General features: G+C 59.0%; 1 protein-coding gene and 1 long non-coding RNA gene across 5 annotated transcripts in view; one reads left to right on the forward strand and one right to left on the reverse strand.

Annotated features, from left to right (window-relative positions):
- The first annotated feature begins 231 nt into the window (after positions 1 to 231).
- LOC111093851 lies at positions 232 to 5,632 on the forward strand. 4 transcript variants are annotated; one of them, XR_005356131.1, is made up of 4 exons: positions 232 to 399; positions 3,065 to 3,259; positions 3,480 to 3,629; positions 3,925 to 5,632. It is a non-coding gene; the product is annotated as an uncharacterized LOC111093851 (long non-coding RNA). The 4 variants fall into 4 exon arrangements; XR_005356130.1 differs by having other exon boundaries at positions 3,975 to 5,632; XR_005356132.1 differs by having other exon boundaries at positions 3,082 to 3,259; positions 3,975 to 5,632.
- Positions 2,067 to 27,929, reverse strand: part of PADI1 (peptidyl arginine deiminase 1) — a 40,941-nt gene continuing 15,078 nt past the window's right edge. The window contains exons 2-16 of the mRNA XM_038531832.1: positions 23,107 to 23,287; positions 21,836 to 21,908; positions 21,166 to 21,227; positions 19,763 to 19,880; positions 19,511 to 19,636; positions 17,230 to 17,402; positions 16,976 to 17,079; positions 15,916 to 16,039; positions 15,417 to 15,524; positions 13,964 to 14,115; positions 10,114 to 10,258; positions 9,140 to 9,233; positions 7,719 to 7,798; positions 6,799 to 6,924; positions 2,067 to 4,130 (exon numbers count right to left, since the gene is read on the reverse strand). Coding sequence (XP_038387760.1) covers positions 3,897 to 4,130; positions 6,799 to 6,924; positions 7,719 to 7,798; positions 9,140 to 9,233; positions 10,114 to 10,258; positions 13,964 to 14,115; positions 15,417 to 15,524; positions 15,916 to 16,039; positions 16,976 to 17,079; positions 17,230 to 17,402; positions 19,511 to 19,636; positions 19,763 to 19,880; positions 21,166 to 21,227; positions 21,836 to 21,908; positions 23,107 to 23,287 — 1,900 coding nt within the window. The 3' untranslated portion in view covers positions 2,067 to 3,896. The remainder of the gene's footprint in view (positions 4,131 to 6,798; positions 6,925 to 7,718; positions 7,799 to 9,139; positions 9,234 to 10,113; positions 10,259 to 13,963; positions 14,116 to 15,416; positions 15,525 to 15,915; positions 16,040 to 16,975; positions 17,080 to 17,229; positions 17,403 to 19,510; positions 19,637 to 19,762; positions 19,881 to 21,165; positions 21,228 to 21,835; positions 21,909 to 23,106; positions 23,288 to 27,929) is intronic.

Genomic DNA, 27,929 nt, shown 5'->3' on the forward strand with positions numbered 1-27,929 from the left:
CCCGCCTCCCGGCCCAGGCTGCTAGCTCATTGGCTCCCGTCCTGGAAGCCCAGCCCCTTCCCAGAGCCGGGAGCTCAGGATTGGCCAGAAGCAACCCTTCATTTGCATAAGAGCCTGTTGCTCCGCCCCCAGTACGGAGGGCGTCCGTTTCTCCCTCCAAGGGAGCGAGTCCCCGCAGGCACCGGGGCTGGGGCACCAGGGCCTGGGGGGTGGGGGCGGGGGGAGGCGAAGATGTGGGGCGCTGACCTGGGCGCCCTCCTCACTTCCCACACTCCTCCTCCTCACCCCCCTTTCCTGCATTTCCAGAGCTGATACGGTTTAGCGGGGAGCTCTCCACCCTGCTGGAGGAGCTGGTGAACATGCAGGCTCCCAGGCCCCACCTCCAGCCTGACACAGCGGGTAAGGGGTGCCTCCTGGCATCGGGATCTTTTTCATAAGCACCCCCAAAGCATCGTGAGAAACTTTGAGAAACACCTGCCTTTTTCTTAAGAGCATGGAGCGTGGAAGCAGGACTGGAGGCAGCTCTGCCTCAGCCTCGTGCTGGCTGTGTGGCTGGGGACAAGTGGCTTCATTGCTCTGTGCCTCACCTGCCGCCTCTGAAAACGCTGTTGCAGGGCTCACGTGGGCCCACGTGGGCAGAGCTCTAGTGTGGAGCCCGGCCTCGTTCTATTACTGGCGTTGTCACTCTGACCACATGGCAAAAGCCTGTGGAAGGGGTGGGTGGCCCTCTCTGGCCAGGAAGAACTTAGAATGTCGGAGCAGGAAGGCTCACTTGTGAGGGGGGGAAACTGAGGCCAGAGGAGGCATTTGGCCACCTGAAGCAGCAGGAGCAAGGGCTCTCAGGAGAGGGGTCTTGGGGACCCCGACTCCACCATGCATCAGCTATGTGGCCTTGGGTGATAGGTTCCCTCTCTCTGAGCCTCGGTTTCCTCATCTGTAGAAAATGTGGCTAATCACCAGCCCGGCAGAGATAATGGCGGGGACACACCCTACCCAGCCAGGCTCCAAAGGTGCTGAATAGAAGCTTCCTCCCTTCTCTCTGGCGATGCTGCCAGTCTGAGGCAGGGTAGGGACAAGGACCTGCTTCCCAGTGTCCCCAGTGGGTGCACGCCCAGCAGCTCAAGGATCTTCAGCAGGACTCTAAGAATGGTGCTCTTCTATCCCAGAGTCTGGGAAGGGTGTTCCCAAGGGGAGATGCTGGGCTGCTGAATTCAATGACAGCTTTACTTCTTTGGCTAGAAAATGGCTTGATGGCAGACTCAGATCTGGACTCAGGAGGAAGCCCCAAACAGTCTCCCTACCCGCTTATGAGCACAGCTGGGGAATTGCTGCAGAAAGTGGGGGCTTCCTCCTGGGGACTGGCCCACAGTGCTAGGGGCAGGACCAGCTTCCGCCTTAGAGCCCTGTATCTCCCTTCAGAAATAGACCCAAGCCTTCGCCTCTCCCCTGTTAATACCAGGTTTTAGAAACCCATCTGTGGTTCATTCAGACTAAAGTGTCGATGACTGATGGGCAGCAGCTTTTTGCCTTTTAGTCCATAACAAAAGGTAAAATAAAGTGAATGAGTGTCAGAGGATAGAATCTGAGGCAGCAGCCAGTGTGTAGGATGAGAGGGGGTGATATTTCCAGGTCCCTGAAATCAGACCACTGAGGCTGGGTAACCTGCAGGCTTTAGAGGCAGGAATGAAAGGGAATCCTAGTGGCCTTCGGCCCTGGGCACCAGTCCCACTGGAGGATCTCCTGCCTCTGCCTTCGCTCTGAGAGATGGAAGAGATAGCCTAGGGAAAGAAGAGGCAGGCCCCACCCCTCCCCTGATATCCATCTCAGCCGGGCACTTGGCCTCAGAGCGATGGGCCTGTGCCAGCCATCCTGCTGAATCAGCCTACCTGCCTGCCTGCCTGGCACTGACTGGCCCTGGGGCTCTCCCAGCCAGGTAGGAACTGCCCGTGGCCAGCGGAAGTTGAGCCAAGGAGCTGGGGCACGGTGGGGAGAACTGGAAGGAGGGCCCCCCTCGCTCCTCCCCTCCTCCCTACAGCCCAACAAACAGACACTAAGGAGGCAGCCACTTGAAGAAATGCATGTTGACATTTTTATTAATCAAGCAGGAGGTGATCAGTCGTCCAGAACATTCTCAGAGGGGACTTTAGGGCCCTCCGACAACTCTAGCAGCAATTCCAGAGCTTCCCACGCCCAGGGCAGCTCTAGAAGGCCTGCTCCCCGCCCTCCCTATCACTCTGCAATGCCCCTGCCCTTCCACCCACAGCCTTTCCCTGGAGAACCTCAACCCTGGCTGCAGGCTCTTGGCCCCCAAAGAGCTCCCTTCTCTCCTTGGCTCAGTCTAGGCTGGGTCATGGTTATGAGCAGAAAGTGCAAAAGTTAGACCAGGGACTTGTGAGTGGGGTCCTCAGAGTCTTCTGGAAGGGGAGGACCCAGGTACAGCACCCCCACCGCCTTAAACCATAGCAGTCCTGATTTTATCCGCTTCAGATCTTGGGTTTCCATGGAAGTTTCTGATTGCTAAGTAGTCCGTGGCTCACAGAGTTTACCAGGGGCTGGCTGGCCCGGCCCCAGTCTTACCAGGGGCTTCTGTAAAGCCCCGGTGGTGGAGGGCTAGGGCCGAGAGCCGCCAGGATGGCCCCAGAGGCAATGGTGGGAGGGGGCAGGCTGGGTCCTTTGTGCCCATGCCTGCCTGGGGCTGGAGAAGGATACCTCTCGCCTGGCACCGGCCAAGCCGACCTGCCTGTACACATCCTGGTGACCTCACCCGGGGCCAGGCTCTTAGCCACCCCGCACCCTGGTAGCAACTCTCTTCCCCTCTCTGGGAGGGGACACAGGCCTGCCGGAGGAGGGGGGTCACTCTATAGGGAAACCCAGGTGACACGCAGGGTCTCGGGGCTGCCAAGAGGGACTGGGCAAGCCGTTCCTCCCACTGCCAGCGGGACCAAGGGGAATAATTAAAGACAATTAAAGGAAATTAAACCCCACCTTCAGAGATAACCTAATGGCCCCCCCACCCTCTCCTAACCTCTGGGCCCTTGCCCCCTGTGACATCTGGAACCGCCAGCCCCCCTTCACATTCAGGGTACAAAACCCGAAGCGAGGACACCTGGGACACAGAGGCCAGGCCCTGAGGCTCGTCCGCCACCCTGGCCTCCCGCCTGCCAGCCTTCCTCTGGGTGGCCCCCGGAGGCCTCTCTGGCCTCACAGCGTTTGGGGGCCGGAAGCTGCCAGCACTCGTAATTAAAGGCTTCCTACACAGGTAACAAGCACCCTTCTGAGGCTGGAGTCAGGCATTAAAGGGGTTTTGTTGCCTTTTCTTTTTAGGACAGGCCCTCAGATGCTCGGCCTTCCTGTGCTTATTGGCCTCTATAAATATGGCTGAGGGGTGCCAGGAGGTCACAGCTTGAGGGTCCCCTGCATGGGGGCAACAGCTGGGAGAGAAAAGGGGGTGCCCCACCTCTCTGCTCCTGCTCTGACAGGAACCACAGGTGCCCGGACCCAGGCCCCCACCCCCGAGCTCAGGCCCTCTGGGCCCCATTCCTGGTGCAGACACGAAAGGAATATCAGCACAGAGGAGCAAGGACCCAGCACGACCATGACCACGCACGGCCGTCCTTGAATATGTTAAGGTGGTTGCTCTTTTCCAGAACCTCGGATCAGGAAGAGGGAGGGAAGAATGAGGACAGTCCTTGGGCTGGGGCGGCCACTCCAGGGATGAGGGTGCGTGGTGTCTGTGGCTGTACCCCGGGGCCTGCGGTGGCCAGCACGTGTCCAGGACCCGGGAAGATGCACCTGAGGCTCCCCTGAGAGGATGGAGGCCGGGTGGAGGCTCCTCGCCCTCACCCTGGCGGGGTTCCCTGGCAGGTGGGCACAGAGGATGGCGGGTGGAGGTGGGCTCAGGGCACCATGTGCCACCACTTGAAGGAGAAAGGCCGCCGGCGCACGTTGGTGCCACAGTGGATCTCCCCCAGCAGCTCGTGGTAGAACAAATAGTCATCAATGAAGATACAGTGGAGGCCCAGCGGCTCCAGCAGGGACCGCACCTTCTCCTCCAGGCAGCACTGGCCGTTGATGATGGGCCCGAAGGGCTTGGGGATGCCCAGGTACTTGCCCAAGACCACCATGTTGACCTGCAGAAGAGAAGGCGAGAGGGGAGCCCTGCTGGCTGGGGATGCTCTACACATGGGGGACCCATCCCCAGGCCTGGCCCATCCTCATCAGCATCCCTGGGCCACCAGGATGGGCACTTGCTCCAAAACTAGGGTCTATGGAGAAAAGAAACGGATTTGTGGTTGGAAGAGAGGATTCATACCAGGTGGGGCTGCCGGGAACACCCATGGCAGCTTTATAGGAATGAAAGTATTCCTCCAATACTTTCTTCCATCTATCAGAAAATGGTCAATTTTCCAACATAAATTGTTGGAAAATAAATGTTAGAACAAGATTTTACCATCATCTGCCACAAACTTCAGACAACAAATACCTATGAGGTCTACAGCGTGCACGTCCTTACAGGTGTGGAGCCCTTGTGCAGTGCACAGCTTGCTCACCTTTCCCGGGAAGCCCTGATAAGTGTTATGGTTTATTGAACATCTCCTGTGTGCCAGATACATCATCACTAAACCTCACTCCTCCCTCTGAGTCAGTGGCTGGGAAGGTTAGTAACATAATCCAGGCCACACAATCAGAGAACGGAGAGATTAAAATTCGATGTGGGTCTAACTCATGCCCAAACTCACACTCTTTATACTCCACCAACGTATAGCACTACAGCTGCCTGGGGGAGCCGAGGAGTTGGGGCGAGGGGCTAGGAGCCCTTGGGGACATCTCCTGCTTCCCTGGCTGAGGGCCCTAACCCTGCGGAAGGGAGGCCTCCCCAGGGCAGGGTATGGAAGGGTCTCAGAGAAGACCTCGGCCTTACATTGATGGCCAGAGGAGCTGTGCTTGGAGTTCAAAGGGGACCCTCTGGACCTACTGTCTGGAGGGTAGTGCTGGGTCATCTCAGCACGGGGTGGGCTGCCCTAGACTCTGCGCTCTCACATTCTCCATGCCGTGGCCCTGTCACCATCAGGTCTGCCCTGCAGGGCCATCATGAAGCTGGAGGATCCTCTGGGGTCAGCGCCAGGGCCTTGGTCCTGAGCTACCCACGTGCCCCCTGATGGGCTGGGATGTGCTGAGTGAAGTGGGGCACGTAGAGGCGCAAAAGGCCAGGAGGGGAGCCAGTCCGGGTCTGCTTCTTCCTAGATGAGAACTCAGGAGATGGGAGGCTCCTCATGTGCTGGGTGACCTCAGGCCAGGCAAGCACCCTCCTCAGAGGGCCTGTCTCCCCATCTAACAAATGAGGGGGTTAAGGGAGTGTCCCCCATGGGCTCTCCCCTGAGGACGTACTGGGATCCTTTAGCGGGGTCTGGACCAAAGCTCAGAGATCCCCACAGAGGGGTGCGTGTTGGGGTCGGGGCTCCCAGCTGGTGTGGGCAAGGCCACAGCCCAGAGAGGGCTGGCCAAGGTCATGGGCTCTGGCCCAGGCCCTCCCCTAACCTTCAGCCAGAACCAGAGCCTGGATGCCCCTTAGTCCTTCCCTGACCAGTAGGGCAGCCACTGGCCACATGCAGCAGTTGAAATTTAAATGAAATAAAAGTACAAATTTCATTCCTAGCCACACTAGCCACATTTTAAGTGCTCAGTAGCCACATGCGGTTTGGGGGCTCCCGTGTCGTATTGTGCAGACACAGAACGTTTCCATCATCTGAGACACTTCTAAGAGACAGCACCGCCCTCGAGCAGTGGCTCCCAGCCAGGGTGATTTTGTCCCTAGGACATCTGGGTGTTCACAATGAGGGGGGTGCTAATGACATGTAGTGGGCAGGGGACAGGGACACTCAGCCATCCCATGATGCACAGGACAGCCCCTCAGCAAAGGATTCGGGCCCAAAATCAGCAGAGCCAAGGTGATGAAGCCCTGCCTTGGAGGTCTCTACCAGGACCCCACAGTGAGGAGTCAGGAGTGAGCGCAAATCCGGGCAGGGAAGCCCCGCCCCGGATACGTGCCTCCAGTCAGGATCAGGACGCACCCCCACCCTTCGGCTTGTCCAGTGACAGGGATGAAAGGGCCCAGGCTGACGAGGGAAGGTCTCCCATCCTGGGGAGCCACTCCACAAGCTGCCACCACCCTGACATCCTTTCCCAAGGTGTTAATGGTTTAGCTAGCGCAGGGCAGATAGCATCGCCCGGCCCCTCCCAGAGGCCACCCCAGTGAGATCACATCTGTGCATCTGCTTGTCAGCGGCCTGACTTAATGACAGCCAGGGAAGCCGCCACCCTGCGCCGGCCTGCCCGCCCCGGGAGCCGCACTGGGGAGCAGCCGGCTGGGGGCCGGGGTGCGGGGAAGAGCGCGCAGCTGAGGCCCACAGTTGGAAGCCTGAAAACACCGAAACCAAAACACGCTTCTTTTTTCCACTTGGGAGGGAAAAGAGGCCTAAATTGTGGGGCTGCCGTCGGCACCGAAGGAGGTTTAGCAGCATCCCTGGCCTGCACCCACTAGATGCCAGCAGCACGCCCCTCCCTGTGGCAATAAGATGCCCTCGAGGGGGCAAAATCGCCCGGTTGAGAGCCACCGATGGAGATGCTCTATACCTGCGCAGAAACCAAACACACGCGGGAGAGGTCCACCAGGCCTCCCCAGCCTCTGTGCCCGTCTGCGTGGGGCAGGAGGCGCTTGTCCCCTGGAACCCCTACTGACACCCCTCCGGACCCTGCCGGGCCCCAGGGACAGGCCACGACCTCCTTCTGCGCTCTCACCATGTCAGGGAAGAAGGCTTCTGCGTAGGAGCCCTTGAGGGAGAAGAGCTGGGGGATGTCCACGATGTCCCGCTCGCTCAGGCCCAGCTCCCGCTTCAGCACCTCCCGGTTCCAGTCGATGCATTTCTGGGGGAGGGGGAGAGAGGGGGCGCACCCGGGGAGCCAGGGGGCCTCTAACGCTGGCTGGACGCCCACTGCGTGCCAGGCCCCCACAGAGCGCCGGGCACCCAGGCACTCTCCATCCGTCCTCCCAATAGCTGTGTGTCCCTCCCAGATGGGGAAACTGAGTCACGAGTGATCCGCCCGAGGGCAGAGAGCTAGGAGGCAGCAGAGCTGGGATTTGGATCCTGACAGTTTCTGGTTCCAAAAGGCGCTTGCTGCTACACCACACGGCCCCGGCCACGGCGCGGCGCGTACCCCTGTCCATGTCGGCAGTTTGGGAGAGGGCCAGGCTCCACTCAGGAGAAGCGAAGGGCCCCCTCCGTTTCCTGAGCTCCAGCTCTGCACCCGGCCTGCACCTTGCATGCGGCCGGCTCCAGCCCTGCCCCTTCCAGAGACCCCCTCCCGCCTAGTGTCCCCTGGCCAGGTCCCCTTAACTCCTACCCACCCCACCACTCACCCCACGGAGCCCCATTTCTCCACCACATCTCTCCCAATTCACTCTGCTTCCGGAAACTCATCACTCCCCCCCACCCCCGGCCCCAGTAGACCTAGATCTCCCTCATCCGACTGGGCGCTCCCTGAGGCCCCTGCTGTCTCCTCCATCAGAGTGGGGGTTCCCTGCGGCAGAGGCCCTAGCCTACCCACAGGACAGTCAGAGGCCCTGGGGCTGAGCCCCTGACCCCCACCCCAGCAGTTCCTGGGGCAGCTTCTGCTGGGAGGTGTGGGGACCCTCAAGAGCGAGCGGCGGGCCGCCTCACCTGTACATAGAGACTGTCGTTCCTGAGGCGATGGTCCGCCAGCATCTCATTAATGCTTCTGTTCACCTGGTGCCTTAACCCTGCGAGAGAAAGAAGGCAGGACGGGGCTCAGGGCGGACTGCCCAGGGCCATCTCGGGCCTGGGGCCGCAGCACCTGGGCCAGGATTGTTCTCCCACCTCAGGGCCGGGGGCTGAAGCTAGGATGGAGAAAGCCTGGGGACCCTGCCCTCAGGCTCTGGCTGCAAGTGCAGGGGCTCCTCGGGCAGGGGGTCGTGGCTCGGTACTATGTGATTACAGCACAGCTACCGTCACTGGCCTCCCACCACGCTCTGGCACCCCACTAAGGTTATGATTAATCTTCAAAACGAGGCTAGGTGGGTTCATTATCACCCCCAATTCAGAGAAGAGGAAACTGAGGCACTGAGCGGTTTCGAATGCAATCTTGATCTCGCAGCCACTAACGGCAAGATCAGGACTCGAACCCAGGTCCTGAAGCACTGCCACATCCCTTCCAGGTGAGAGTGATGAGATCCATGGGGGGGTGGGGGTGGGGCTCAAGGGGGCCAGCCAGGCCCTTGGACCGTCTGTCAGCTCCCAGAGGCAGGTCCACAGCGGGGCTCTGACCACCCACCTGGCTTCTCACCTCTTCCACTCTTGAGCCCAGAGCCCTATGCATCCTGCATCCCACATCCGCATCCTGCATCCGCCTCCCACATCCTGCATCTGCATCCCGCATTCCACATCCGCATCCCATATCCCACATCTCGCATCCCACATCCTGCATCTGCATCCCACATTTCACATCCCACATCCCACATCTGCGTCCCACATCCTACATCCGCATCCCGCATCCCACATCACACATCTCGCATCCACATCCACATCCCGCATCCTCATCCACATCCCACATCCACATCCCTCATCCCGCATCTCACATCCACATCACGCATCCACATCTGACATCTGCGTCCGACATCCCACATCCACATTCCACATCCTGCATCCGCATCCCTCATCCCACATCCCAGGGAAAGTCCTGGGCCAAGCACTCCTCTCGGAGCCTCCGGGGAAAGGGATGGGGGAGGGTACGAGATCAGCAGGGTGCACACTCTTTCCGGTGGTGCCCCTCCTGGGGTGTGGCCAGGAGCCGCCCAGTCTTGCAGAGGAGGCCACCCCCTGCGTGTGCCTGGGCCAGTCCACTGACCTCCTGGCTCCCCTGCCGGGCCCAGTGGAGGGCAGCCCGAGGGCCCTCATCCTTAGCTCCCAGGTGAGGATGTCGGGGGAACAGCGAGGTCCGGCTCTGAGCTGACGAGCAAGGCAAAGGGCCTGCTAACAGGCCTAGCCACAAAAGGCAGGCCGGTGCCCAGGGCTGGCCCCCAGAGGATGGGGTCCCCACGGGTGACCGGGTCGTTGGCACTCACCATCAAACTGGGCGGCCTCCCCATACCCCTCGTCTTTCTTCTCTTGGAACAGTTCGAGGCAAGCGCTGGGGCTCGCCAGGAGCAGCCGGAAGCCCTGGCACAGAGGGAGGGAGGACTGCTCAGTGGACAGGATCCCCCTGGACGCAGGAGACCCCAAACCCAGGAGGGGCCTGAGTTCAGAGGCCAGACCACACATGGGTCCCACCTACCAGCCACAAAGACCTCTCCGCAATTCCCCTAATTCTCCAAGCTGCTTCATGGCCCAGGCCTTTGTCCAAGCCATTCTTTTTGCCTGGCTGCCCTTGTCTCCCAGGGAACTCAGCCAGGGGTTGCTGGGAGGTCTCCCCTCCCGGGCCACCTGCCCTCTGAGGCCTGGGCCCCACTCTGCAAGGGGGCCAAGCCCTCTGTCTCAGGTTTTGAATCTCACCCTACCCGTAATTGCCCTTCTGAGCCTCAGTTTTTCCATCTGCAAAATGGGGATCATGATCAGATGGAACTGTTAGAGGATTAAATAAACTAAAGCAAATGAACAAAAAATAAAATAAATAAAATAAAACAATAAAATAAATAAATAAATAAATAAATAAATAAATAAATAAATAAAATAATAAAATAAAATAAAATAAAATAAAATAAAGGACACGCACATCATAGGTGCTCCCTACATGTTACCAGTTATTATCATCAGCGTTGTCATTCCCTGGTCCAGGCTGAGAGGTTTGGATCAGAGCAAACACAGCAACGTGAGAGCGAGTGTATGAGCAGTGGAGCCCATCAGTGCCCTCCTGAGGAGCTCTGACCTCCTCCAGGAAGCCCCCCTCCCCTGGTTAACACCATCTGGTCCCCAGGGTGCCCTGGCTCTGAGCCCACTACGCACAGAGGCGGTGAGCTGGTTCCAGGCGGCCTTGCCCTCTCCCATCCCCTCAGGCTGGGTAGGGGCAGGGGTGGCCCAGGCAGGAGGAGAGGGGACGCACCTTTTGGTCAGAGGTGGGCACGAAGCTCAGGAACTCATCCACGTGGCCCACGGACAGCCAGTCGGAGTAGAGCTCCACGGGCGCCTGCACCTGCTGGGCCTGTAGGAAGTCCCGCACCACCTTGGTCATTCGCCTCCCACCGGACCTGGGGCAGGAGGGAGAGAGCAGGGTCAGCTCAGGCCGATGGGCTGCTGGCTCCCCGCGGGTGCACGTCCTGAGCCCCCCACCGCTGTCTGAGCTTCGTGACATCCCTCCGAACGGGTCGTCGTTCGTCCCCCCTTCCTGCCCCCCGGCCCGGTGCTCCCAGGAGCTCACTGTGCATCCTGAGCATCATCCCAGACAGTCCGCCCCCTCCTGCCACAAAGCATCCTCCGCGAGGCCAGGAAGGTCCTGGCCGCTCCTCCCACTAGAGACTCAAACAAGCGAGCTCCGCTTGCTAAAGGGAACAACAGACCCTCACCCCACGTCCCGGGACTCGGAGGGCCTGCCTCTGCCCAAGACGCCCAGCCCCTCCCTCGGCCCAGCGTCTCCCAAAGTGGGGCCCTGCACCCCCTGGGAGGCAGACATTCGTGTGCAAGAGAACCACTGCCCCGTCATCTGTGCGCGACGCCGCCTGTCTGATCCTCAGCACTTCCTGAAATGAGCCCTGGACCAGCAGAGGGAGGGGACAGGGAGGGGGTCTCGGGAGCTGGGGTCTCAGGGCTGTGGGAGGAGACGTCACTGAAAGCCGCCTGCACGTGCGCAGGGATTTCAACACTGCCTTGGGCAAGGCCATGTCCCCATTTCACAGATGGGGCAGCCAAGGCCCTGCAAGTTCAAGGGGGTGACTTGTCCAAAGTCAGAACAATGTCTTGTATACTCTGGGCCCTCTCCACCTTCCCCTGGGACAGCACCTTCTCCTGCTGCCCCTTGACCATACCGGGGACAGCCCTGCCTCAGGGCCTTTGCACATGCTGTCCTCTGTACCAGGAATTCTTTCCCACGCCCCGTCACCCCATGGTCACTTCCATCTTCAAGGTTGAACTCAAATGTCACCCTCTTTCTCTAGGAGACCTTTGAAAATTGCTACAATCCCTTAATCCCCTTCCCGGCTCTGTGTTTCTTTACCGTATGGGGTGCTAGCTAGCACGCTTGACACCTCGCATGCTGTCTGATGTCAGACACCAGAACGTGAGCTCCCGGGGGGCTGGCGGGGAGGGACAGTCCATGGTCCCTGTCACCCAATCATGTCATAGACTCGACGCTGGGCAGTGACAAATGACAACATTAACTTGCTCTGGGGGACGGGATTGCGGGCAAACACATCTCTTATATTCCTGTTATTTGAAGACAGTGCCGGCGAGTTAAAAAGACGCCTTAAACACACTGAGAGGGTGAAGAGTGAGGCTCCAGAACCCGCTCCTGAGCAGGGAACTCGGGGAGGTTGAGGCAGGGGTCCCAGCCAGCAGAGGCTGACCTGCCCTCCGAGTCACCACCAGGGGGCAGACCTGCTTAAAGATGATCTTAGATACGGGAGCGGAGGGTGGAGGGGGTGCTGGCCTGAGGCCCCGACATCCCTACAAATACCAGGCGCAGGTCATGATCTGAAGGGGGCCTTGCTGAGCTCTCTGACCCCCCACCCCCATGCCCCTCCTGGCTCACGCCACTCCAGCCCGCAGGTCTCCTTGCGGCCCCTCTCATGTCCCGCACACTCCTACCTCAGGGCCTTTGCACGGCCCACCTCCGCTCCTTGGCGCTTCTCCGTCCCAAATACCCACATCTTTAAGGCCCTCGCTTCTCTCGGGGCTCCGTTTCCATGCCAGCTTCTCGGCAGGGCCTCCCTTATCTGACATCACCGACCCATCTACTAGGCCCGCCCACCGTCTGTTCCTCCCTGCGAGGACGAACGTGGGGTGTCTGTTTGCCCACGGCTGACGTCAGGAAGAGGTTGAGGCAGGCGCCCGGGCGGCAGGCTGAGCGCTACCTTCACATGAGCCCGGCCGAGGGAGCTCTGGATTCTGACGAGAGCGCTAACTCGCTGTGGGACCCTGGGCGGTGGCTGTCGCTCTCCGAGCCTCACCCCCTCCGTTTACCGAGGACCTCGTTCCTGGTGTCGACACAACGGCCGGTGGGCTGGGCCGCTGGAGGTCCCCCACCCCGTCCCTATCCCCAGCCCCTGCTCTGAGCCCAGTAGCTTCTAGAACATTTCTTTTATCCAGGGCCGCAGACCTGGCATGTGGGAAAGCTCAGGAAACATTTCCACAATCAGTGAACAAACGCACGAATGAGTGCACTCCATTCACTTTTCCGAGCCTCAGCTTCCTCATCTGTGAAATGGGAATAACAATCGTCCCAGCCTCATAGGGCTGTTCCAAGAATTAAATGAGGTGACGGCTAAATCCTTATGTTCCCGGTACGTAGTAGTAGGTGATTAATAACCTGTGGTCCAATGAGTTCCAACCTGCTGCGTGGCTGACCCCCGGCCGGGGCCCAGGTAAACAATACCTGCACGTTCAGAAGGCGGTTATCATGAATTCTTCGTCCACACTCGTGCTGATTATGCAGCTAGCACAGAGATTTTTTTTTAATAGACCCATTTCACAGACGGGAAACTGAGGCAGGGGTATAAAATAGCGTGTTCATTTCATAACATATCTGTCGTGCCCTAATATACCCCCGTGTCTTCCAGCGTGCCTGGCACATCCTGGGCATGAGGGTAATAGCTTCGAATGAGTTTGTTGAGCACCCACTGCATGCCAGGCACTGTCGTCAGGCCTGCTTAGGTGGTAGACCCCAAAAACAGGTGACTCGTATGTGGCAGAGGTAGGACTCAAATCCAAGTCCACGCATGCTCCGAAGCTTGCGCTCCTTCCTCCTGGGTCCCCCTCTGGAGTGCGGGATGACCACCCAGCACCCGGCAGAGGCCCCAAGGTCCTTCTACCTCTGGGGCAGCGGATCGGGACCCGGATGGTGTCTGAGCATGAGTCACCCGCAAGGTGAGCATTCCTCTTGCTCTACCCAGCTTGGCCACCCAGCTACGTGCCTGGTGTCGGTGCCAGGAGACCCTGCCTCGCCTGGGCGCAGCCCTGAGGCCACCAGGGCCACCGCTCAAGGCTGAGTGGCCTTCCTGTCACTGCCTGGCCACTCTGGGTGTCAGTCAGGGCTTCACATTTTCACCTGGTTTCCATGCCCACCCACACCCAAAGGAGAAGGTGGCCTCTGGTGCCTGGCGTGTGCTGACGCCCCAGGCAGGAAACAAACGGCCCCCCCAGGATCCCTATGCCACGCACCCTGTTGTTGGGTGGCCTGCAGGCAGGGTGGGGGCCCGTTCGGCGGGATTTAGCAGGTACTGTCACCTGTCTAAGCACTAACCTCTAAATCCCCTGTGTCCTGCCTGATGACAGCTGTCCAGGGAGGGACCCACAAGTCACCTCCACCGCCCTGGTGTCGTGCCGTTCGCCTGTAGCCACATGGTGACCTGCGAGCCCTTTCAGCTGCTGCTAGAACAGCAGCTATTTTAACCTCCTCCTGGGACGGGTCACCGGGTGCATCTCCTGCCTCTCTGCACCATCTGGCAAGTCCGATGTTTCAGAAGAAACTGGAAATCGGGCTTTTTACGTAAGGCCTCCCCCTACATACGTAGTGGGTGACTAATGAGGCTCACGAAATACTAGGCAGGCCCGAGACCGGGAGTCACTAGTTCGTGAGTTTTCTCCAAAGATTCCAGAAGCTTTCAAATCTAAGATTCTAGGTCTCAGTCTTTGACTGCAGGACCGCTCACGGGAATTAAGACTGTTTCTCAGACCAGAGACCTGGAGGGTGTATGTAGGGGGGTCCCTACGCGCCCCCCACCTCCCGCCAGGCCTCTCACTTGGGGAAGCTGCTGCCGATGAGGATGCGGCCCAGGGGGTACTCCTTGCCGCCCACGGTGACCGGCGGGCTGACGTCCAGGTTGCCGAAAGAGTCAAGGCTGGAGGCGCCGGCGAACAGGATCTCCCGGGTTACGTATCCAAAGTCGGGACCCTAGGGGAGGACCAGCAAGCCCCCCCCACCCCAGAATGAGGGGTCAGTTAGGACAGGAAGTGACAGCTGTGGGGTAGGGGCTGGGGTGGGGGTGCAATTAAAGTCCAAGCCCGAAACAGGACGGTAACTCAAAAAATCCCCGACTGTTGGGAAACCAGGCAACACGCTGCTTCTAGAGAACTCATAGGTCAACGCAGAAGTCCAAGCAGAAACCAGACACTACTTTGAAGTGAGAGGTGACAAGCACGCAGCACACCGGCCCCTGCAGGTGCTCGCCAGGCTGCACGCTCGGAAACGGCCGCAGCTCTGAGCACCCGTGTTAGGAGGAGAGAGGGTCGGAAAATCCTGCCTCCGCTTCCAGGCAGGAAAAGAACAGCAAGTTAGACGCAGAGCAAGGGGAGGGGGGACGGAGTAACGATGAGGGCAGAGACCAGCAGGGGACGTCCAGGCCAGGGCGAGCCTGGGCTTGGGGTCAGGCCCTTGGCTGATACAGAGTCACCCCGCAGGGCTCGCTGTCACCTGCACTGGGACCCGGCCCCGGCCCCTCTGGCTGAGGTTGGCGCCCCGCTCTGGGTGCCCATCATGAGCTCCCGGACTCCCCGCTCACGGCCCCCACTTGGACACGGGCACCGTGCTGGTGCCGGGGGTGTGGGAGCCCGTAAACAGGCAGAGCCGCCTAGTGGGAGGGCTGCGGAGACAGTCCCTTGGTTTTGCATCTCGGTGCCACGAGCTGCGTGGCCCAGGCTGAGTTACTTAACCTCTCCAGGCCTCGGGGAAAGAGGGGATCAAAACAGCAGCTATCCACAGGGCTCAGGATTGGGGGGTGATCTATAGAGCTAGGGCCGGGGGCCTGGAACACACGGTAGCTCGGTGGCCGGGGCGGCTCTGTCCCCATCCTGCGCGTGAGAGGCAGCATGGGGCCTGGCAGCAGCAGGTGTTCAGAAAACACTTGTTACCTGGGAAGAGGCCCCGCCTCATGAAAGCCAGTCGTGAGAGCTGACGAACGGTGCATCTCCCACAAAAGGCAGTTTGGTCTCCCCAGAGCTAACTCCCCTGCTGGCCCCCACCCACATGGGGGAGGAGGGCTCCCCAGGAGGACTTTACTCCTGTCCCTCCTGGAACAGGGGGGATTTGCATGTCATTTGCATGCCACTCGCATGTAATTTGCATGTCATTTGCATGCCCTCCACTCGTGTCCCTTTCGCCCCCTAAGGACAAAGACCAGGACCAGGGAAGGCCGATTGCAGGGTGCTATAGGGGGAGCCACCCAAGGGACCCCCACTCTGCCCTTTGCCACATACCAGGATCCGCTTATAAGGGAAATGCTTCAGACCTCGGTTTCGGGGGGAGTCAAAGACCACTGGGAAGGCTTTGTGAGGGGCCTCCGTGTAGCCAAACTCCATCTCGTCCTGGGAGGGGAGAAGAAGAGATCACAGCGGTGTCCCGGAGTGTGATTTGCCTAATGAGGTGACCTGGACCAGGACGGGGCCCCAGCTGCCCCCTAAGACCTGGGGGTACGTGCCTCGGGGGTGCAGATGAGGCCTCCTAGGACCCCAACTGGGAGACGACTCTGTCTGGAACCCAAGCATTTGGGGGAAACAGGAGAGACTGGGGTGACGTGGGCAGTGGGCAGGCATTACCCTAAGCTGCCTGCGCCTCGCCACCCCGTCCCAACCGAGGCCTGGCTTCTATCGGGAGACCAAGGATGCTTCGGAGCCTGTGCAGTCCCCATTTCCCAAAGTCAGGGTGAAGGCTGGGGACCCAGGCATCCCAGGCCACCCCCACTGCTCCAGCACCCACCTGAATCCAGCGGTCATTTCGATTTTCAACCTGAGGGCAGATGACCAGCTTGCAGTTGGCTTTCAACGCTAGGTCAGACATGTCTTCCAGAAATTTCTTATTTGGGCCATGAGAGTCTACCACACTGTAAGAAACGAGGAGAGAGGACGTGACAATGACCTCTGACCATGGTGGCCTGGGTCCCGTCCGCACTCGGCCCCGTGTGGTCCCTGGGTATAGGGTTTCAAACACAGCCCCTACCCTAGGAAGGCAGATGCAGATCGTGTCCCCAGATCTATCAGGGGGTGGGTGCAAGGGGAGGGGCAAGCCCAGGTGTGTGGAGCCCGAAGGCCGGGCACAAGGCCAGTAGGGCAGCCAGGGAGAAGGTCACCTGCAGACGGGGTTAAGGTGGCAGGGCAGGGACAAGGAGCCCCGGCCACCCCTGCTCCTTTGGCCTACGCACAGGGGTCAGGGTGCAGTCACTGAGCAAAGGGAAAGAAAGACTTCTCTTCCGAACGCCTGCGGAGCAAGCCTACGTCTCCACACCTTCCTGCCTCCTGACGTAGGCTCCAGGTCAGCTGCGGGCCTGTCCACTGGACTGACCTCTGACACAGGGACCCGGAGCGGCCTTGCCAAGCAAGGCTCACCCGCCCAAGCCTGACAGGGGACCCAAGAGACAGCAGAAGCGCGAGGGTCCGGGGCTGGGCGGGGGCCCACAGCCGATGTGGAGGCTGGGCTCCCGCATTCTCTGCAGGCCCAGAGGCACACCCACAGCAGGGTGCACCCAGGCTCCTGCACCTGCCCACGGCCTCAGCAGAGCCCGGCCTCGCCACCCGGTCTAGGTCCAAGCCATCCTAGGGCTGCACAAGCAGGGACCCCGGCGCCAGAGCTGGTGACCTCAGCCGGGCCTTCGCTGCACAGGATACAGTGGGGCTGACCGGCCCAAGCCAGCCTCCTGCTCCCCCTGCCCCAGCCTGCACCCGCGGGTGACCTCGATGCCTCTATCCAGGCAGGAGCGTTCTGTTCCTGTCTCTGCGAGGCCAGAGATGGTGGGATTGCTGCAGGAGGGGTGAGGCCTCACCTGCACGCATACAGCTCCAGTGGGGGCTGGGTGTTGGGGGTCATGATCCAGGGAGCCACGCGGAAGGCCACGGTGTCTGTGAAGAGGGGCACCTCAGGCAGGGTCTGGGGGGGAAATGAGGACTAGATGGGCCCTGCAGAGAGCCCCATCAGGCCTCAAGCTCCCCCAGGCCTCCGGCCACCGGCCCTAGAGGCTCCAGGCTGGTCCCCTAAACCTTCAGCTCCCCTAGCCCAGCCCCCCAACGCGGTACGTACCCCCGTGTCCACCAGGCTGACGCTGAGGGACACCAGCCCCAAGAAATCGGCGTCAGGGAAGGCGAGTCCCTCCACAAAGAAGTTGATCTTCCGCTCCCCCCGCTGCCGCTCCACGTCATAGGACAGGCGCTGAGGCCCGAGCACCTGCTTGTAGTCCTCGAGGGAATTGCCGCCTACGGGAAACCAGAGTCAGGGCCCGTCCGTGCTGGGACTGCGGACGGGAGGAAGGAGACCAGAGGCCGGGGAGCCGGCCAGAGCCACCTGCGCTCCCCTCGAGCCCTGGCACGGGCAGGCTGTGTGACCCTGGCTCAATGACTCAGCCTCTCTGAGCCTCACCTCCTCATCTGTGTCTCATGAGGTCAGCATGAGCCTTAAATCAGATAAAGAGGGCACCTGGGGGGCTCAGCGGCGGAGCGTCTGCCTTCAGCTCAGGGTGTGATCCCGGGGCCGGGGATCGAGTCCCCCAGCGGGCTCCCTGCATGGGGCCTGCTTCTCCCTCTGCCCGTGTCTCTGCCTCTCTCTGTGTGTCTCTCATGAATAAATAAATAAAATAAAATCTTTTTAAATATCAGGTAAAGAGATAAAAGCAGCTGGCACAAAAGGTGAAAAATACCCAAATGTCCATCAACTGGACAATGGATAACCAAAACATAGCCCGTCCACAGAAAGGGATATTTTTACCCACGCAAAGGGACGAGGTACTGACACGCGCTACCATAGGGAGGAACCTTGAAAATACTAAATATTATGCGCAGTGAAAGAAGCCGGACGCAAAAGGCCACGTATCATGTGATTCCATTTACAGGGAATATCCAACACAGGTAGGGACGTCCACAGGGACAGAGTCCTGGTTGCCTAGGATTGGGGGCGGCGGGGGGCGGGGCGGGGGAGGGGATGGGGACTGAGTGCTGAGGCCACGAGGCTTTATGTGGGGGTGAGTCTTGCAGCTAGAAAGAGGTGGTGGTCGCGCAGCAGCGAGGATGCACGGAGCGCCCCTGAGCTGTCCGCGTTCAAGTGGCTGCTTGCAATTATGTGCATTTCACCTCAATTTACTTTTATTTTTATATATTTATTTAGAAGGTTAGGGTTTTTTTTTTTAAAGATTTTATTTATTTATTCATGAGAGAGAGAGAGAGAGGCAGAGACACAGGCAGAGGGAGAAGCAGGCCCCATGCAGGGAGCCCGATGCGGGACTCGATCTCGAGGCCCCGGGGTCACGCCCTGAGCCAAAGGCAGGTGTCCAACCGCTGAACCACCCAGGGGTCCCCAGATCAGGCGCTTTTAAAAATAAATTGAAAGGGACGCCTGAGTGGCTCAGTGGTTGGGTGTCTGCCTCCAGCTCAGGCTGTGATCCTGGGATCTGGGATCGAGTCCCGCGTCGGGCTCCGTGCATGGAGCCTGCTTCTCCCTCTGCCTGTGTCCCTGCCTCTCTCTCTGTGTCTCTCATGAATAAATAAATCTTTAAAAATAAATAAATAAATAAATAAATAAGCCTGGTCTGAAGAAATTAAAATTAAAATTTTAAAAAAGCAAAAGCGCCTGGTATGTAGGACTTGTGCCCCCGTCTGTCCCCGCCGAGGGGTGCCCAGGAAATGTCCCCCGGCAGGCTCTTCTTCTCAGCAGGAAAGGTCATCCCTTCACTCAGAGACGCTGCTTATGTTCTGGTGTCGCGGGAAGTGTCTCCAAGCAGCGCCTCCTCCTAACCTCCCAGGACTGGGCCTGGGAGGAAGGTTCTGGCTCCTGCCAGGCTCGTGTGGCCAGAACGACGAGTTCTGGGTCCGTTTGCACAGAGGGAGGTGAGGGGGGAGAAAGATGAGGGCAGGAGAAGCCTCTTGCTATTTATAAAAATGAACACAGGCCGGTCAGGATTAAGGATTGGTTTTTTTGTTTTGTTTTAAAGCCACAGATTGTGATTCATAAAATCTCTTAGCAGAGCAGCCGGGTCCTCAGGGCTGGCTGGGGCCTCTGCTTCCCGAGTTCCCGCTCCCCCTCGAGCCGGCCCCCTGGGTAGAGGACGGAGCACCCATGGAAAGAGCAGGAGCCTTGGTGCTTGGGAGACCCAGGTTCAGATCCCTGCTCCGCCAGACAGCGGAATCGTGCATCCGAGCCCGTTACCCCGTCTATAAACCTGGGACTCGTCTTGGAACCTCCTTCTTAGGTGGCATGCTGCGAGCTGAGTTACGGAAGATGCTGGAAGATGGGGCTGGGGTAAGAGAAGAAAGGCTTTGGGGAGCAGAGGATGAGCGGAGCCGGGAGGAAGCAGCCCCACCAGGCCACTCACCCCTAGCACAGAAGACCCCCACTCGCTTGGAGTCCGAGAAGGGCACGTTCAGGACCAGCTTGTGGCTGTCGAAGAGCCTGTCTGGGCCGTCACAGCTCAGCACCATGGGGGACATGTCCTGCAGGTCTGGAGGACGGGTGCCCTTGAGACCACCCTCCCTGCGCCCCTCCAACAGGCCGCCCCCACCGCCTCCCCAGCCGCTGCTGCCCACACCACTGCCCTGGCCAACCCCGCACACCCTCCGTCACGCACCGTCCAGTGACGTCAGCTGGCTGTCGGTGAGGTCGGGCCCTCTGGACATGACACTGTCCCGGTCACAGTTCACCAGCAGGACGGCCCCATAGCCCTCGGGCCCCCAGCGCCAGGTTTTCTATAATAAAAACAAGAGGCTTTGGGGGTCAGTGGGACCCAGAGGGCCTGGGAAGGGGCTCTGGAGTTGGCCAGGGCCGGCTGCTTTGTTAACACAGAGACTTGCGTATTCGGGGTTTGCTTCAAGATTTAAGGAGGGATCATAGGTTTGGAGACTGGAGTTCCAGGTCTCTTGACCCAGATCCACCCCACTTTTCTGCAGTGAACAACCTGTGCAACCTTACACAGTGGCCATCGCCCTGGAGGAGGAAGGGTGGTGTCCCGCCTTCAGGAGGGAGGTTATTCCAGAAAAAACCTTCACCAGCCCATTGAGCTTTGGCCCTGCCTGGGGGACAGAGGCTGCCTTGCCCTGAACTTCACTGGCTGGATGATCCCAGGGAAACGTCCCCCCTCTCAGCACTCTCCCGGGCCCTGTCCCGCAGACATCTCTGGCACCCACCCTCAGTTCCGCAGGCCCTGCAAGGAGGCCTAAGCTGAGGTGGAAGGATGCTGCAGCCCGGCCTCTGACTGCAGCTCTCCCTGACACACCTCTGCTCAGTCCCCCGCACGCCCCACAGGGCAGGGCCCGCTTGCCTTGCGTCCCGGAAAGGAAGGCTCTGGGAAATCAGCTCCCAGTCCCAGGGGTGGGATTCACGCTCATCTGGGGGACTTCACAGGGCCACTGCTAGCCCATGGGACACACGTGTCCACCTCTCTTAGTAAATGCTGCCCTATGCCAGGGCGCAAGACGTGACCTGTGCCACAGCCCCACGCACCACCTTAGCCAAGCAACCTTGTGCAGTGAGCCACCCGCACAACCCCCCAAGGCTGCCCCTCCTCATCTTGTCCTCAATGCCTATCCTCATGGCTCTTTCCCTACAAACTACACCTTCTACCCCTTCCAGGATGGCTTCAGATACTCCCCATATGGTCGTGCCTCGAGCCCACCCCACTCTCCTGTCCACCCAGCCTCTCTGCCAGAGGCCTTGTCTTCTCCCAGCCTTCAACTTCAGCCAGTCACTTGACAACCTTCCATGAGGCACTTACCGTGTCAGGGGGAGGGGGTGCAAATACAGCGAAGGAAGAGGCATCAAGCAAAAGAGCCAACCCCAAGCCCTAAGCGGAGCAGATGGACTCAGGGAGGCTCGCGCACGAGTCGCCCGGCACATCGGTCACACAGTCTAAGTTACGCCCACTTGTCCCAGCCTGGCAGCCTGCAGATGGGCTCCCCACACGGTCGGACCCATCGCCCCCAGGCGGGCCCGCCTGCCAGCCCTGCCGTCGTGGGCGAGCCAGCAGAGTTTCACCTTGTCGCCGTGGCTCCTCTTCACCTTGCCCCTGCGAGCCGTGTCGACATCCAGGGAGATGTCTGAAAAGGGAGGGAGAGCAGCTGCCGAGCCGGAGCCAGTTCTGTCCTCACGCCCTTGAGGCCGGGGCCCCGGCGAGCTCTGCCCACGGGACCCAGGAGGACCTATCTGGGGACCACACCAATGCCCAGGAGGCCGTGTGGCCGCCCCCTGGGGCCCTGGATGCTGGGGGGCCCGAGTCTCTGGCCCTTGAATTTCTTGCATATCTACGGATGCTGGATTGCTGGCTCCTGGTGGCCCTGGCTCTGGCCGATGGGGACAAGGCCTGAGGTTCTAGGTGCTGGTTCTGCAGTTCGTAGAGCCGCCTGCCCGGGCTCTGGCTGAAGGTGGCTCGTGGACCCCTGGAGTCCAGGGGGTGGCAGGTGGGACTCGGGATGGAGGAGGCCCACATGGGTGTAGCTGCTGGGCCGTGGGCAGTGCTGTTTCTGGATTCTGGTGGCCCTAAGCACTGCTGGGTCTCCTTCCCTGGGTCAATTGAAGGCTTCTGAAGAAGCTCCTCAAGGTGGAGGAAGATGGCCATGAGCCTGGCACCAGGGGGCCCCCTGAGACCCCCAAGCGGGCAAGGTGGAGGGTGAGGGGATTCACGGGGAGCCAGGGAGGCGGTGCTTACCGACGCCAGTGAGGTAGAGCACGCTGTGGCCCAGGGCACCGCCCTCGTGCTGCCCGAAGTAGGACACCTTGACCTGTGGGGACAGACACGGTCAGCCCTAAGCCGGCACGGCCACCCCTTCAGAGATGGTAGTGGCAGGGGGCGTGGGGAGACACCCTGACAGTCCCGCTTAGAGGCAGGGGCGGCCTGGGCATCTCTAGGTGCTCCCCACTGCAGAAGGTCCAAGGTTCTAGGCTCCTGGCCTGGACTCAGAGCCGCCTTGCCCAGCTAGAGAGGCTGGCCATGCCTCCCTGGCCCCAGGGCTGGGCTGAGGAGCAAGGAGGGCTGAGTAGGGCGGGGTGGATCCCACAGGACACAGCCGGACCCTCGGGAGCCCACGGAGAGGTCAGGGAGGAGGAATGAGGGAAGGGGCAGCTGACGCCTTTGACACGGACAAGTCACTCAGCCTGGTAGGCCTCCGTTTCTTCATCTGTAAAACGGGAACAATGACCACATGCCCTCCCCACCCCCACCTCAATGGCCACAGAGTCTTTCCCACCGTCCAGAACCCATGCCAAGCGCTCCACCCAGGCCATCTCAGCGAGCACCCAAGATGGGCCCAGGAGACCGGGCCCATTCACAGGAGGGCCTCGGCGCTCCCTGCCGGCTCGCAGCCCGTAAGCAGGGGAGGCAGGATTTGAACCCATGGCAGGCCCCAGGGCAGGCCCCAGGGCAGGCTCTCAACAGCTGCACAGCCTCTGCCTTTTCCCCGTCGGGGGAGGAAGGGCCGTGTCCACGGACCAGTGGGTGTCCATGTGTGTGGTGGGTGCCTGGGGGCGGGTGACGAGGGGCTTGTCCGTGAAAGAGAAGCTTTCTTCTTCGATGCGGGGACACACGACATCTGGATAGGCGCCCGTGTCTTCGGGCACGTGTGTGTGCGTGCGTGCGTGTGCACGGGGTGTTGCTACAGAGCCCCACCTGCCATACGTAGGGCTTGCTTTAGGGTCTGTGCGTGGGCGGGTCACAGGGATCAACACGAGGGCGCCCGCGAACTTGAGGGGGTGAGTCGGCAGGCTGTTTTCATGGGAGTATCTACCCGTGGAGGGGGGACGTGGCAGGCTCGGGTGGGCTTGCGTGCCCGGGGTGTCTGCGGAGCAGCCCCAAGATGTGCTCTGCGGGTGTCGGCATCAGAGCCTCGTGGGGTCTGGCCGAGGAGAGTGATGGGTGAATGGGGTTGTGCTTGGGCGGGGGTGGGAGACGCAGCCCCTGGCCGCGGAGACGTGGCCTCTTACCTTGAGATCATTCAAGTCCTTACTGGCCGCGTCCACGGACAGGGTCACCTCCACGTCGGCGGCCAGCGGCCAGCGGGACTCATCTGGGGGCACCGTCACCCGTGCTGGGTCGTAGACCACAAACACCTCCACTCCAGAGCTCCCAGAGACCCCGAAGGTCTTGGCCCCCTTGGGCACATCACTGCCAGAAATGAGAGAGGAAAGGTTCCAGGGGGCCCCGAGGGAGACCCCACAGCGGCACCCCCAATAGCTGGGCAGGGGAGCGGGAGGGGCCTGCCCCCGGCCAGGAGACCGGCCGACTGGGCACCGGGCAGCCTGGGCTCCCTCCCTGCTCGATGTGACCCACCCTGGGCACCTGTCCTGTCCTCCGGCCTCAGTCTCCCCATCTGTAACCCGAGGAGTGGGAGCCGAGCACTGGCCGTGGGGCTTCGGCCTAGGCGCAGGGCCCTTTCGCTGGATCCCACACAGTACCCAGGACATGAGACAGACAAAGGGAGCAGGGTGTGAGGCCAACCCACGGCATGTACCCCCCACTCCGTCAGCGGTCCCTGAGGCTCCCGGAGCAGAGGCAGCAGACCTCTGGACCCCCACCCCCACCCCCACCCCAAGCCTTCCCATTCTGGACTTCCAAATTCCCCGACCCGATAGGAAACCCACTCGGCTGTCCACCTCTCACCACCCCCACCGCCGCCACCCGATTGCTGGGCAGCTCCTCAGGGGTCTCCCCGGACCCACCTGTGCCCCCTCCAGCCTGCCCTGCACACGGCCCACTGAAGCCAATTGTATTGTTCCTTGCCTCAAAAGCAGTGGTTCCGTCACTCAGTAAAAGGCAAAGGCCTCACGGGACTTACAGGGCCCCCTGTGATCTGCCCCTGCCACCTCCCGACCTCTCCTCCTCACAGAGCTCCCCCCGCCCACTCTGCTCCAGCCACACTGACCTCCTTGCTGTTCCACACAGTTCCCAGTCTGTCCTGCCTCAGGGCCTTTGCACTAGCTCTTCCCCCCAGATATCCACAAGGCTCATTCCTTACCCTCTTCAAGGCTTCTCAGTGAAACCCTCCACCACCCCATTTAATGCTGTGCCTTGCCCCCACCTTCTCCCCCTCCTCCCTATCCCTCAAGCTAGGCCCCCCATGGGGAGCCCATACCCTAGAGGGGCAGTTGGACAACAGCACTGACATGTCGGTCCTTCTCCCTCCCCTATTTGTCATGGCTCTCCCCTGCCGCTCCCCAGACAGCCACCAGCCTCAAGGCCACCACTTAAGGTCATGTCCACTTGCTAGATGCACCTGACTGCAAAGATGCTGGGCCAGAGGGGTCCTCTGGTGTATCCTCCGGCCTCTATCTTTTCCTGGACCCCTGAGGACCCACTGAGATATTGAACCCTCTAGAGTAACCAGTCACCCCTCCGTAACCCCCACCACGGTCACCTGTGCCCATCAGACTGCCTCCGATGATAATGGTGTCAGTGGTCAGAGTTACAACAACCCCAAGTCCTGCTCAGCACCTGATCTCTGAGGCTCAGCAAGGCAGTTATCATTATCCCCATTTTATAAATGCGGCCGGAGTGGAGAAGGGGCTGGGGCCCTGTGGGCCCACTGGCAAGACCCCCCCACGCCACCCCACACTCGTGGCCCCGCATCCCCGTGGGCCCGGTACCTTCAGGAATTCCTATCTTGCCTGCCCTTCATCCTGGTTTCATTAGTCACCCTAGAAACCCAAGTACCCCAGACGCTCACCCTCTCATCTGACCCCATCTCCCACCTGCCCCCACTCCTGGACAGTCCCACGTGCTGTCACCTGCACCGTGGCCTCAACCACATCTCAGAGTGTTTCCCTGACCTCCGCACTACAACAGAAGCCTGACCCCACAGTGGGCAGGGGCCCCCCTGCAGCCCTGCCAATGGGGCCACTTCACCCTCACCTCCCCTACCGCCGGGCCCCGAGATGAGCAGGAGCCCAGTGTGCTCCTCTCTGTCACTTCCATGGCATTGTCCCTCTGCCCGCATTCCTGGAGGGGACTGGCTCCTGCCACCAGCTCCAGCGCTGCTGCCCCCACTTCCTATTTCAGTAGCCGTGGGGGTGATGGGCCAGCACCCTGGCGCCCCGGTGCTTGACCTCCTCCTCTTCAGGCGACCCTGGCCCCCATCCAGCCTCGGCCACCCTCGCCCAGGACAGACCCCGGACTCTGTCATTACCAAGAACTGCGCCCGCCACCAGCAGCCCACCGATACCACCTGCTAACCTGCCAGCTCATTCCACTCAGATTCATGACCGCCAACCCCAAGTGACTCTTACCACTGCCTGGCAGCCTCACAACATTTGTGGGGGCTGGAGAGCCTGGTGGGGAGGGGCTAAGGTCTCAGGCCCATCTTGGGACTCCATCTCCTGGGCACTGGGGTCTTTGGTCCCAAGGTTGCAGATAAGCCAAGTCCTGGGGCCAGGCTTTGGGGTCTGGGCTATGCGTTCCGACATCCAGGTGGAACTTGTGTGCAGCATCAGAATGAACTGGTACCCAAGACAGGGACAGGACTGGGCCGCCCTGTCTCTCCCTCTGTTTCTCGCCTATGATCCACCCAACCGGAGGTGGAGAGGTGGGGGGTGACAGCTCGGACGCCACACCTTTGTCTCTTTGGCTCCTTTCCTTTACAGAAAAATGCCTCGGGAGTTGTGTGTGCTTGCTGCCCAGTCCTGTCTCCCCTTGTCCCTATAACCTGCCCCTAATCGGGGTCTCCTCCTCTCTGTGCCAATGAAACCGCTCTCATGCCAGTTCCAGAGGTCCCTTGTCTTCCTCCTCTTGAGATCCATCAGGGACCTCGGACCCAAACGATCAGCTGTCGTCCTTGAAACACTTCTCACTTGGTCTGTGGGACACAGGCTCTCCTCTCCTCCCCTGGGCTTCTCCCTTGCTGCCCTGCCCTCTTAACTGCAGAGTGCCCAGGCAGGGGCAGGCTGGCCCCCCCGTTAACCACTACCAGTTGTGGGGCGAGTGCATATTTAAGTTTATTATTAATGTTACTGATGCCAATGATGTGTAGCACACAGAATATTAACAATAGTACAATATATGTGACTCTTCATTGTAAAATTACTTGTAAATCCCATAAATCCCCCCCCAAATTCTTACAGAATGCCGCCCGCAACCACAGCCAAACCATGCTGGCCATTCAACCACAGCTCCACCAACAGAGTCGCATCCCAATCTGCTCATTCTTTCCCCAATAGATATGTTGTCATGAAATGTGATACGTGACATAAATGTGGATTGATATTTTCATTTGTGTTCAAGAGTAAAATGAAAGCGAAGCCACGGAGACTGGCCTCACTCTATTGGTGATACTAGCAACTTCTTTGCTGAGCCACGTAATACTGGACAAACACCTCACTTTTTTGTGCTAATCACAATGTAACACACTTTTAAATTTAATCTGCGTTACTTTCCTTCATCAATAAAACAATAAATGGAGTTCCGGTTTGTAGGCTTTGCCAATTTCTGTGGTCTAGAGACTTCCACCAATGGTCAATTTCAAGTTACCGATGCAATGTCATTGAATTCAGAGTCGCAAAGAAATGCACAATAGCACCCCCTAAATAACAATTTCTACCATAGAAAGGTGAATGACCTCAGAGCATAGATCATGGTAGAGTATAGTAAAATAGTAAGGAAGTGGTGCATTTTGAGTTATTACCTTTGTTTTAAACATAATTTATTGAATTGTAAGCACATAGAGTTTAATTTTAAATACTGTCATGGCTGTGTTTGGCAACAGGCTCATAAACTTCCTAAAAAAATGGAGAATTGGGTCCTGTTAGGGAAGGACCCTGCGCTACTGCTAAAAATGTGTACTGTTCACCTCGCCCCTAGCCTTCTCCAAAGGAATTCACAATCTTTACCAGGTGACTATGCACTGGGGGAAAGGAAATAATCAGACTTTTCCAGCTATATTGGACACGAGCTGTGAACTGAGGCTAATTGCAGGAGACTCACATTTCATGGCCATCTGCCAGTCAGAGTAGAGGCTTGCAGTGGTCAGGTGACCAATGGGTTTAGCTCAGATCCAGCTACCAGTGGGTCCAGTGGGCCTGTGATTCTATTCTGTGGCTTCCTCCCCTCCAGTTCCAGACTGCATTATTGGAGTAGCACTAAGCAACAGGCACGGTCACCTAGTATGCACTCCTGTAAGTGTGCCCCAGCTGGCTCGAGCCTACCTGGTGCTCAGTTCTCTTGTCTGGTGACACCCACCCCCATGATGATCACCATGTTGATATGCTTAGAACCCTTACTTTCCATCTCCAGACCCATATAGTTAACTGCTTTTTGAACATCTCCCTTGAGTGTCTAACGGGCACTTTAAATTTAACATGTCCATATATAATGATAAAGGGAACAATCCAACAAGAAGATATAACAATTGTAAATATTTATGCACCCAACCTGGGAGCACCCAAATACATAAACTAGCTAATAACAAACATAAAGGAAGTAATTGACAGTAATACGATCATAGTAGGAAACTTTAACATATCACTTACATCAGTGGACAGATCATCCAAACAGAAAATTAACAAGGAAACAGTGGCTTGGAGTGACACGTTGGACCAGATGGATATAACAGAAACATAGAGAACATTCCATCCTAAAACAGCAGAGTACACATTCATTTCAAGTGCAGACAGAACTTTCTCCAGAATCAAGATCACATATTAGGCCACAGAACAAGTCTCAAAAAATTCAAAATGATTAAAGTCATACCATGCATCTTTTCTGACTACAATACTATGAAACTAGAAGTCGACCACAAGAAAAAAATCTAGAAAGACCA

This window comes from Canis lupus, chromosome 2, assembly GCF_011100685.1.
Source record: "Canis lupus familiaris isolate Mischka breed German Shepherd chromosome 2, alternate assembly UU_Cfam_GSD_1.0, whole genome shotgun sequence".
NCBI classification, from domain to species: domain Eukaryota; kingdom Metazoa; phylum Chordata; class Mammalia; order Carnivora; family Canidae; genus Canis; species Canis lupus.